The sequence below is a fragment of the Electrophorus electricus genome, chromosome 15 (assembly GCF_041902795.1).
Source record: "Electrophorus electricus isolate QZ-2024a chromosome 15, ASM4190279v1, whole genome shotgun sequence".
Classification (NCBI taxonomy): domain Eukaryota; kingdom Metazoa; phylum Chordata; class Actinopteri; order Gymnotiformes; family Gymnotidae; genus Electrophorus; species Electrophorus electricus.
This window is the reverse complement of record NC_137511.1, coordinates 3248819-3260000: the sequence shown is the minus strand read 5'-3', so window position 1 is coordinate 3260000 and position 11182 is coordinate 3248819. Positions and strand designations below refer to the sequence as shown.

Sequence of the window (11182 nt, the reverse complement as noted above, 5' to 3'; positions counted from 1 at the left end):
CCTGCCTGTCCTGTCACTTTTAATCGCTTTTACTGAACTTGGTAGGAGGTGTTTCGCCTGCCCCGCCCCCAGTACCTGGGCAGGCCCACTTATCTGGGGAGTGTCGCAGTGACCCGCGCCGCTCGCCATGGCAACACCGAGGGCCGAGGCAGCGAATGCCAAATGACTTTCTACTGCAGAGCATCGCGGAGGTGTGGCTTCTACAACGCGAGGGGTGTGGAGGCGTGGCTTCTACAACAGGCGTGGCACCCAAAACCCGAGCGAGCGAGCGAACGCTGCAGGGCTTTTGCAGGCTGCGGCTCAGCAGACGTCGGCGACAGCATCTGACGATCATCACTCTGGTGCTATAGGCCATCAGGTCAAGGCCACGCCTGACTGTGTATACGTTTAACTGCATTACACCACTTAAACGCTTGATTACATAATTACGGTCTTTACTGGGACGATCCTCACAGACATCAGAAGCAGACACAGCTAGTGTTTAAAAAAAAGGCATAAAAACCATCACAGAAAGCCTCGCAACAGCCATTCCTCCCATTAATTAAACCATCCAATTACTGCGCAGATGAACAGCTGCGGGTGGGTCTGATGAGATACACCACCCAGCCTGCACCTCGCCACAGGCCCCCCCCTCGTGGCTCCGGAGACTGGCAGGCCCAGAGGCGCTAATCTCCAGCCACACGTCAACTCCGTTATTGTGCGCGCTGTCTGCTCCAGCATGCGGCGCTCGGTAAGACGCTGCCACCCCCGCTGAATATTAATCCCAGGCACCTATTCACAGCCACAATGGCCCAGTCGCGGGTTCAGAGGTCGCGGCGGCGGAGAGAGGCGGTCGGTGCCGACCTCCAGAACGAACGCGCGGCGAAAGGAAGCGTAAAAACGCTAAAGGCTGAGAGAAAAAAAAAAAAAAAGCAATTATTTCAGCGCCAAGCGCAGGGCGGCTCGTACCACGTCCCGTAATAGAGCGATTGTCTGCGCGTTGTGTCGCGGCTGACCAAGTCTGAGCACAGTGAGCGGAGCGGTTGTTCGCATCTCACGGAGAAACAGTGCGGGTCTGGCACGCGTGCTGGGGGCTCACCTGCAGTAGCGGCGTGTGCACGTGCGAGACGATGTGGGGCAGTCTCCTCCACTCCCTGATGGCCAAGCTGCTTGCCATCTCTACCAAACGCTCGATAAAGTTCAGCTGCTGTTCCTCGGGGTGACAGATGGCCAGGTAGCCTCGGTGCATGTTCACCTTCCACGCCATCTCCTTAGGACAGCTCAGCTCCACCTGGCAGAGACGCAACACAGACAGGCCACACGGACGCATTTAAACACTTCGGCACACTTTTTTTTTTTTTTTTTTGGTGTTTTAAAAGTTCTGGGCTGGCAAAAAATTTGCACGATGCCTTTGCTCATAAATATGAAAAACCCGAATTCCCATGGAAATGATGAAGCAAGGCCTCCAGGGCCACGCTGCACAGCGACGCAGTGACGTCAGGCCAATCACAGCCGTCGGTCAGAGTGCACACATCGCGGTGGACGCTTTGATCGATTTGCCCACGACAGCAGCAGGCGTGCTTTAATCAAAACACGGGAGGCGCTCGCACTTCCTAAGAACAAGCGCTACTGCGGCGGCGAAAACAAAAGGCTTCCGAGCAGATGTCCGAGTGATTAATCAGGCACGCATCTGTAAATATTAGATGCAAAACAAAAGCCAGGACGTGGAGAAGTGCGCGCAGTGCTGCCGGACAATTTAATTAGGTGTCACCTTAGGACAGAAACCTCGATGGATTCAGTCCAAGTCTCCTTGAACGGGAGCCAAGACCCTCCCCCACAGCCCTGACATTGTTCTAAAAGTGAAGTCCAAATAAAATCGCAGGCGGGATGTGTTCCTCAAGTGCTGTAAACAACGGTGCAGAAAGTCTTCCTGTGCTTGCCTAAAAACACTGCAAGTGCGATTCTGGATTATAATCACGGGTGGTTAGAAATCACGGGCGGTCACGGCGCAGCTTAAAAGGTCGTAGCCATGATCCCAAGTCTGTCAGGAAGTGTAGGACAGAGCAGCCAACCACGGGCCGGGCAAACGTTACCTGCACCAATGCTTCCTTCATGGCAGCCCAGTTGGACACCCTCCAGGCACACTCCAGCACCAGGTATGGGTTGCTGTGGCCTTTGGACTGGCCGTACTCTGTCAGAGGCTCCCACTGGTTCAGTTCCTTGGAGCACCTGGAGGAGATAGGAAAAACGCGGACCACGGTGAAGCCTTTCCACGCGCCACCGAGCCTTCTCGGTGCCAAACTCTGGGAATCTTTTGGATGGGTCGCGTCCAAGTCCATCGTCTCCGGCCAAGTTCGGGGAGAGTTTGGAGGGAGCGCTGAGCTACGCGGCCCGCTTCCAGGGATGACGAATGAGGTCTGGCATCGGAACTTCCGACCGGAGGGGGTTAGGCGCGGTGCAGATGGAGGCAAGCAGCACTTCACTGCATTTTTTTCAATCCAAAAAAAGTTTTCAAACGTTTAAAAAAAAAAAAAAAAAAAAAAAAAAAAGGTGGCGGAACCTACCGGATCCAGTGGTCTTCCCAGAGCTGGTACTCAGGGAAGATGGCGGGAGACATGTTGCTTCTCTCGTGCTCTTTACGTGCTTTCTCCATGGCCTTCTCGTAGGTCTCTTGCGCCTGGCCGGGGAGAACGAGGGGTTAGATCGCTTTTACGCACGGGGCCGAGCGTTCACGCTTCTTACGGGGCTCGGGGTCAGCGAGGGGGCGGCCGCTCACCTGCTCGAAGAAGCCATGCTGCTCGTAGGCGATGGCTGTGCTCGTTTCGGGGAACTTGCAGCGTTTCAGCCACAGCCCTGCCCACATGTCTTCCTCCTGCAGCAAGGAGTAGATCTCAGCCAGCGAGTCCAGGATCTCCTGAGGGGGCACACATGCGCACTGAGACTACGGCGCGCACACTTACAGACTCACGATTGGCGTAAAGCCGCGAGCCCGCCCCTCGCCCACCTGCTGTGGTGGCGTGATGCTCTCCTGCTCGTAGAACTCGGTGCTCTGCTTGGGTTTGGCGTGCAGGCTGAGGCCCTTCTCGGAGGCCTGCTGCTCCAGCATGAGCGTGGAGCGCAGCCACAGGTTGTGCGTCTTGCCCAGGTACTTCAGCACGCACGGCCGGATGGGGATGGGCGGCACGCACTGCGACGTGGCCTCCACGAAGCAGTTGAGCGCGCTGGGCTGGCAGTCCCGCTGTGACTGATGGCTGCCGCTGCACAGGAACGGGCCCATTTCCCCCGACAGGGCCTGCCGCGGGGGGTGCCATTTCGGCATGCGCAGAGAACAGTTAGAGGTGGAGGTTAATCAGATAAGGGGCTGGAACGGCTTTGAGAAGTAGAACCCGTCTGGCATTGCATATCGGCAAATAAACGAATGCGTAACAGCAAAAAGAAAAGGAAAAGATCATTATTTAAATGAAAGCCATAGCATCACATTCATGTGGCAGATCTTTGTAACGTCTGACCTACTTGCCGCTTAGCCAAAACAAAGTCATTAAGCACTCCACTTCTAATTTGGAGATGCCGTTTAAGAATTCATAGCTCTCATCATTGCAAATCAAAGCTATTTAATTAGAATTTTAATGCTTAAGACATCTGGCCCATTAAACTTCTTGAAATTTGCATAAATGCATGAATTTCCCCCTCATTAGCATGGCCGCATGCAAAGGCGCCGTAGAAGAGGGCAGAGTGTCAGCGCGCCTGACTCCTCTGAGCCTCGCCATCAGACGACCTCCGACACCATTAGAGACATGGGCCTGCATGGCGGGCAGTGCCGTTGAACGCATCGAGGTGACGGAGTTTCTGAGGTCAAACTTAAGGTTCACCTTAAACTGGTAATTTAAACTATTAAAAATAATGCTGAGCAATAATCCTTCATTACAGATCCTATACTGTCCTATACTAGCCATCATAAACGGGTAAAAGGAGACACCAGGGAAACACACCTATATCACTGATGTAACTGCTGATGTATCAAAATTGAAAGTTCAGTTGTTAGTTCAAGCTAGCCAACTTATCCTACTCCTCTTATCCTACTATTGGAATGTTAGCTAGTGATGCCAACATTAACGACAGCACACAGATATCCAGCGGGACTCACGTGTTGCTGGCGGTCTGACAGGATCTTCCAGAGGTGGGGGAAGAGCTGCACCCACGTCTTCTCTGCCAGCGGCGTGGAGATGTGACATAGCTGCACCAGAGCGTTGAGCAGTGCCCCCGTCTGAGAGTCACACACACACAGGTCATATTCGCCTTAATTAAACTGACCTGCGCTGACCCATGCCAGTTCCCCTACGGTACAGAAGGCGAACGTCACATTCAGGTGACGCGATCATTTGTAACGGCAAACATGTTCTCATCTGGGGGGACCTTGAGAGTACAGACATTTTAATCCAATGAGTCAGCTAATCTCAGATACTGAGATTTTTATTTATTTTTTTTTAAAAAGGAGCAACTTCTCTCAGCTAAATCTGATCAGCTGTAACTGGACTTTAGTGTATGTGAAGTCCGCACTTCATTATTAATTTCCAGGCCGCTTGAGAGGGGCATGTAAAACAGAGGCGTGGCAGGGATTAAACCAGCGATCGATGTCTGCGCACCCTCCTAGCAAGGGGAGGTGCTCATCAAACGCTCATTAACGGTTACTCTCGCGGGAGAGCAACCAGGCGCAGGCAAGCATGGGAGGGTAAGAGAGCTCCAGTCCGAACTAAAGGGAAGACCCTGGACCGAGCCCACCCCCAAATCCACACGACGGCATTTATACATGAATGAATCACGCCTCACGCCAGCATGCCAATAGGCGCCTCGTGCTCCTTCCAGTCTCTGACATCATTGTGTGGCTTTTGCCTCTGGCTGCGATTATACTTGCTTTCCTGTTACTCCCCCAGGGCGGCGAAACATGTGGTTGTGAGCTTGGGGCGCGCGCCAGCGCGAGTCACGCTTTCCCGAGCGGCATATGCCGAGGTGGCCGCTCACCTTGACCTCTCGGAGGGAGTCCAGGAACTTGTCATGGCGGTTGGTGAGCATGTGCAGCTGGTTGCCCGCGTCGCGCTCCGCCTGGTCCTTGGTCTTGGGCAGGCTGGTCTGGTCACCGGGGGCCAGCTCAATGTCAATCTCCACATCCTGAACAGAGGAGAGCGACATAGGACAGGACGGCACCGTTCAAACCGTTAACCTAAAGTCTCGTTTTCTCAGGCCGATTTTAAAAATAGCCTCGCAAGCAAAATCTAGGAAGCGATACACGCCTGGAAGGAGTTTATTAACATTGACAGGGAACCGTGTAGGCGAATCCAGAAAGCGACGAGCGATTCAGGATTTGGTCAGCTTTTAAAACGACAGGTGTTGATCAAACATCAAAGAGCTCTGAGATGAAGCAACAATTCAGGCCTGGCCGGACGTGAGCCCACCTCCTCTTTGGTCTCGCTGTTCTCCCTCTCGCGCGGCTCCTGCTTGATGTGCGTCGCCATGGCGAAGGCGGCGCGGTCGTGGCTGTCGGCCAGGCTGATGACGTTTGTGATGGAGGGCAGCATGGAGCCCTGGCAGCTGGTACAGATGACTGTGCCCTTCTCGCACACGGCCAGCAACAGCTGAGGGGCAGAGAGAACACGCGCCGGGGTCACCGCAGGCTAAGCTCCGCCTCCGTCCCTGTGATGCGACCGCCGCTGCCTGCGCATTTCTGAGTTGACCAGCCGGGTGGGGCGCCCAGGGTCGGGTGCTCGCACGCCGCCTCGTTGTTCCAGCCCAGCGTGGCAGGATGAATCGGCACACGTCGACACCGAGCGTACGACACCATTAATAATTCACCAGCAAGCAGGCGCATTGATCGCGCCTGGGAGGGGATTTTTCCCCCCCTCTGCCTTTTTTAAGCTTGAGCTGTGCCCCTCACCAACCGTCAAAGCCGGAGATGACGGAGATTGGCTCGAATCACACCGAGAGAGTCTTCAGTGGAGGATTAAGTAGAGGTTAGAGGAGATAGAGAGAGGGAGAGGGAGAGAGAAGGAGCGCGAGCGAGCGAGCGAGGGAGGGAGACACTGCAGATGGTGAATGTCAGAGTTCGTACAGATGCTTCAGGATGAAATGCCACAAGTTTCAAGGACTTGTCCAAGCACTAAATTTTTGTTGTTGTTGTCAAGGACCATATAAGAGAACTGTTGAACAGAACAGCCAGAGCAGACACCCCCCCTACCCACACACACAGTTACCATGGCAGCACATTCAGCTTGTCTCTTTGCTCTTACATCGTTACACTAACATTTATACAAGCTTAGTAATTAGCATTCATTTCTCTATTAATGCTGTAACAGCCTTGGGTAATGCCTGCTTTGAAGCATACAAGTTTAACATTTAATTACCCCCCCCAATAAATTAAATAAATAGTTAAATAAATAAATAGTGGTGTTCTGAAATAATAACTACAGGATAAAAGACAACAGCGTATTCTTCACCCTAAAGTGCATTGAAATCTATTAGCCATGTTGAGATGTTTGTAAAAAGTGTAGCCCATACACGCAAACGCCCTGCCAGACCTTCCTGTTGCAGGACCCGCGTCCCGTTAAGAGTCGCTCCACACGCATCTACCAGCCAAAGAAGCTCAACCAGATGCATTACCCACATCAATATGAAAGCATTCTGTGAGATTACTGCCACGTTAGGCAAAGATGCAAGCTAGCAACACACTTCACATCCAAACACAGACCTCGTGCAAGAAAGTCAGCGTGCCACAACACAGACATGTTGTCGCTATTTCTGGCCCAAAGCTGCAATAACTAACTGAGCAGCTACAGTGGGACTAAACGTAGCCACACAAAAACACTTTCATTTTTTATAGTAAATGATGGAGGATTAGGCCAATAACTGACTATAATGTGACATTAAAAGGATTTAATTCAGGCACTTTTTAAAAGCACCTTTCACTAAATTGGGCTGTTTTGTTTTCTGGGCATTTTCATACTTTTAACAACAACAACAACAATAACAAAAGATGAATTCAATTACTTTCAACATTTTAAGCACCTTGTGTGAACCCCGTCACTTCTAGTTTCTGTAGCACTTCTTAAAAAAAAACGTCCTTATAATCTCAATGGCCTAACAGAAATCTCATTCTCTCCCACAAATTCAAACACATGGGCTTTGGTAGCGGCTTGCTAGCCTTAGCGCTCAGCCTCCGTTGGCCCGTCTCTGCTCCATACCTCGATGCACTGCTTGATCCAGAAGTGGTTGCCCATGGCCTCCCAGTTCTGGGAACAGCAGATGTACAGGAGCCTCTCGTAGACACGCCGCTTCATGGAGGCGTCGAACACCTCGAAGAACTTCGCCCGGATGAGGGGCTGAGCACAACGCAGGCCTGACAGGAAGGCCGGCTCCAGCTTGGACGTGATGTCACTTCCTGAGAGGCTGTCGTCCCTGAGCAGATGAAGAGAAGGAGGGAGATGCACCCTCATCCTTTCACTTCATTTGATTTTTAACTTTAATGTACTAGAAAAACCTTTCAAGTACACAGTTACCACCTACAGTACTGCTACGTTGGGAATGGTCCACTACCCAGATAACATCAGGTCTCTCCTGTGTCCAGAATGTGTGATGAAAGCGCTGATTAATTTTGTGCATGGCAACCCACGAGCACATGAGAACACAAATCTGTGAACGCATTAGTCTTCAACTGACCAGAACGAAACCTATAATGTAGGTGACCTTATAGCGCATATAGTGTTGGGCAATTTTAATAACGTGGGGGGATGACTGTATATCTTGTAGTGGAATTCTCATTTAATTTCTGAGATGAAAACCTAGGAGAGAGAGTTGTTTATTGGGTGCTCTCTAAAACAGGGCAGAAAATGGCGTGTTTGGTTCAGGGGTCGCAGCGGTAGGGCGAAATCGCTGTTGACTAATGCCTGGTACCGAGACCCCTTCATGCCGCCTGCCTCTTAAACACCAAAGTGTGCCCGAGGTCATCCGGAAGCAGATCCGCCGCCCAGCTGCGGCCTTGTCACCGTGGCGATGGATGGAAGGGCCCAGCGTGGCTGCAGACCCTGTGATTAATCGGCATAATTACCTGTAGACGTAATTAACGAGGTCCAGGAACTGGGCATTCAATTCAAGGTCGTCGGGAAAGCGCTTCTCGATGTAGGTCATCATTTTAACCAGCAGAATGGACTTCTCTCGCAGATTGGGCATCTGGGCCAGGAGAGGGACCGAGCGTGAGGAGGACAGAGAGGGATGGAGGAAGAGAGAAAGGGACGGAGGTGAACAGATTGATACAGTCCATTTATCTCGCGTCCAGCGGGAGTGCCACGCACGGCACCTCTGCTCGGCTCCTTCCGCTCGCTGTCCGCTCTGTCGCCGCGGGCCACCCGGGTCGGGCCACCGCCGATCACGGCTGCGCCCTCGCCCGAACGGAACCGAATGGCCACGCGAACTCACGCCGCCTGCTAACGTCAGGTTCAGTGCATCTGCGCTTAGGACTGACGGAGGACATAAGCCCGGGCAGGTTACCTGGTTGGCAGCCATGGGGGAGTTGTTCTTCACCCACTCCTCCACGATCTTCACCACGGCACGCAGGATCTTGGGGTCGGGCGACTTCTCGATCAGAGAGGTGAGGATGACCTGGATGAAGTTCTTCCTCATCTCCATGTTCATGACCGACAGCCGGGTCTTCACCAGGTCCAGACTGAGCATGATCAGCTCACTCGTCACTAAACGCACACACACACACACACACACACACACACACACACACACACAGATCAGGAGAGGCTTCACACAGATGAGCAGAAGGACAGCACAACACAGGAGGCAGGGAGAGAAACCAAACAAACAACCCCACACCACTATTGCACTGCCTACAATTCTTGCACAAAAATTAAAAATGAATCTTTAATATATGAATTAGTCAGTCAATCAAAGCACCAGTCAGTAACAACAGCAGCAGCTTTGTTGACTGGCTCATTTGTATATTGCAAAAGTATATACTGTGATAGCAATTAACAAGCAATAGACTGGGCAGCTATAATCGGCATAGAACAATTCAGTGACTTTTAATACTACAGCAGACTTGCCAGAGTTTCATTTTCAAATTTAAACATGACAAATTCTATCCAACCAGGAGCCTGGCAACCACCACTCAGCCCCCAATAAAAACACTACAACTGAAGACCCCAAAATGAAAACTGACAGCCCTGACGTGAAGCATAAAACACAAAACTATTAGCACAACGCAGAGACGAGGAGCGAGTGAATTTCAGCAGGGAGAGCTGCAGTTAGGCGATGCTCAAGGGCGCACTCGCACAGGAATCTGAACGCATTTTCCGCTTGATTCTGAGCGTGAATAAGGGCGCACGGTGATCAGGGCAAGCGTCGGGGCAGAGACACCATGCCAGCGGTTGATTTGAAGCTGTCCGCGGGATCCATGCTCTGTCTGGGACCTTGCTGCCACGGCGACCCCGCCCCGGGTCCCGGAATAAAACGGATCAGACCGTGCTGTAACAGGGGTCAGGGGTCCAGGAGGAGGAGCTGGAGTTTCTAAGCCGCTGGACAAGGCCGGAGTTTTCCGGAGCCATTTATTCAGAGGGAGTACTGGGTTCGCGCGACTACCAGTACGCTGGTCCTTCTGCAGCACCCAGTGGTCAAACGCAGCCAGCACACGCTGCACCTCCCGCGTGCCTCCTCCCATCCTGCCTCGACGCACTGACCCGCGCGGCTCGTTCTCGCCGGCGACCTCCCGAGATGGAGCAGGCGACGTCACAGTGCGGCAGAGGGAGAACAGCGGGGTCTCTGCTGCGGAAAAAGCTTGCAGACACAGAGCAGGCCAGGAACCAAGAGGAACTCTGCAGCTCGGGAGCACGGGAGTTCCAGAACACAGCAGGGACACGTCACACTAGTGTGTGTGTGTGTGTGTGTGTGTGTGTGTGTGTGTGTGCCTCAGCACCTGCAGATTGTTTGGCGACAGGAGACGACCAAGTGCTCATAAAACAGGTTACGATTTAATTCGGCCCCACCACGCTGCATCACATCAGCTCAACAATTCAGAGAGTAGCTCAGAATTTATTCTGTGCACTACGGACACTGTGGAGACCACTAACAACAGCCAAGAACCTGCATAAATGGAGCAGAAGTGAGCAGCGAGTGGACGAGGCCCCGGGCGGATGGGAACTCCACCTACCTGCGCTGGTCTCCGTGGCCCCGGGGTTGGCCTGTGGGCTCAGGTGCTCGCGTACCATCTTCTGCAGTGAGCGCATGAAGACGGAGATGAGGCGGTCGATGTAGCTGGGGTTGTAGCTGCAGGCCGACTTCAGGATCATCAGGGTTCCTGGAAACGGGGGAGGGAGACGGCGGAGTGAGAAACCGGACAACGGGAGCACCGACCTGCTCCAAAAGTCGTCGTCGCGGCACGCAGCACAGGAGGCAATTCCTCCGCCGCGTCCCGAGGTCGTTTCAAAGACATTTGACTGAGTAAAGGGGCTGAGGTGGAGCGGAGGAGACGAGTAACGCGTTTTCTTTGGCCGGGACTATGGGGAACAAAAGACAAATGTCAGGAGTCGCCCCCGGCGAGACACACGGCTCACGTTGGCGGCGGCTGCGTAACCCTACGCCTCCGACAGGGCAGCGGCGGGAGGCGTTTATTGACAAGCAGCGCCATTTCAGGGTCCGTATCAAATCCCACTTTAACTTTAGATTGTATTCCAATACCATTATATCACCTTTTGTTCATTGTGGGACTTAAGAAACTGCCTGCTGTGTGCAAACTGAGAAATTGTGGGCTTTTTTATTTATCATATTTATTTATTTATTTTACTTTCACGTGGTAGGAAATGTCAGAGGAAATGTTAGTGCTGTATAAATGCACGTCCCCTTCTCTTAGTTCCAAAAAATAACTGCTCTTCAAGTCTTTGACAAGTCAAACAAACAAGGGAAAAACCATTTTTAAAAAAAAAGTTATTGAATGGCCCAGAACGGCATGAATGCTCCTACATGCCAGAACGGACGTTGCCACCGGGGTTAACGCCGCGGCACCATGTCCCTTACCAAAGAGCTGAGTGGGGTTGGCACTGGTGGCCTTCTCGTAGTTGGTGAGGCCCTCGTAAATGACCTTCCCCACGGCGGCGTACAGACATTCCAGCTCCTCGTACTTGGAGGCCACTGTAGAGGTGCCTGAGAACAGAGA

At 52.5% G+C, this 11182-nt stretch overlaps 1 protein-coding gene across 8 annotated transcripts in view; it reads right to left on the bottom strand.

The window, feature by feature from the left end:
• trrap (transformation/transcription domain-associated protein) overlaps positions 1–11182 on the bottom strand; it is a 65588-nt gene that overhangs the window by 31080 nt on the left and 23326 nt on the right. For 7 of the 8 annotated variants that reach the window (XM_081697269.1, XM_081697274.1, XM_081697268.1 and 4 more), the window contains 13 exons: positions 11044–11169; positions 10181–10327; positions 8515–8714; positions 8075–8196; positions 7212–7425; positions 5430–5609; positions 4999–5145; positions 4124–4243; positions 2984–3271; positions 2756–2893; positions 2544–2656; positions 2073–2208; positions 1079–1270 (listed from right to left, as the gene is read on the bottom strand). In XM_081697269.1, the coding sequence (XP_081553395.1) occupies positions 1079–1270; positions 2073–2208; positions 2544–2656; positions 2756–2893; positions 2984–3271; positions 4124–4243; positions 4999–5145; positions 5430–5609; positions 7212–7425; positions 8075–8196; positions 8515–8714; positions 10181–10327; positions 11044–11169 (2123 nt within the window). The remainder of the gene's footprint in view (positions 1–1078; positions 1271–2072; positions 2209–2543; positions 2657–2755; positions 2894–2983; positions 3272–4123; positions 4244–4998; positions 5146–5429; positions 5610–7211; positions 7426–8074; positions 8197–8514; positions 8715–10180; positions 10328–11043; positions 11170–11182) is intronic. The other variant, XM_081697273.1, reaches the window with a different exon arrangement.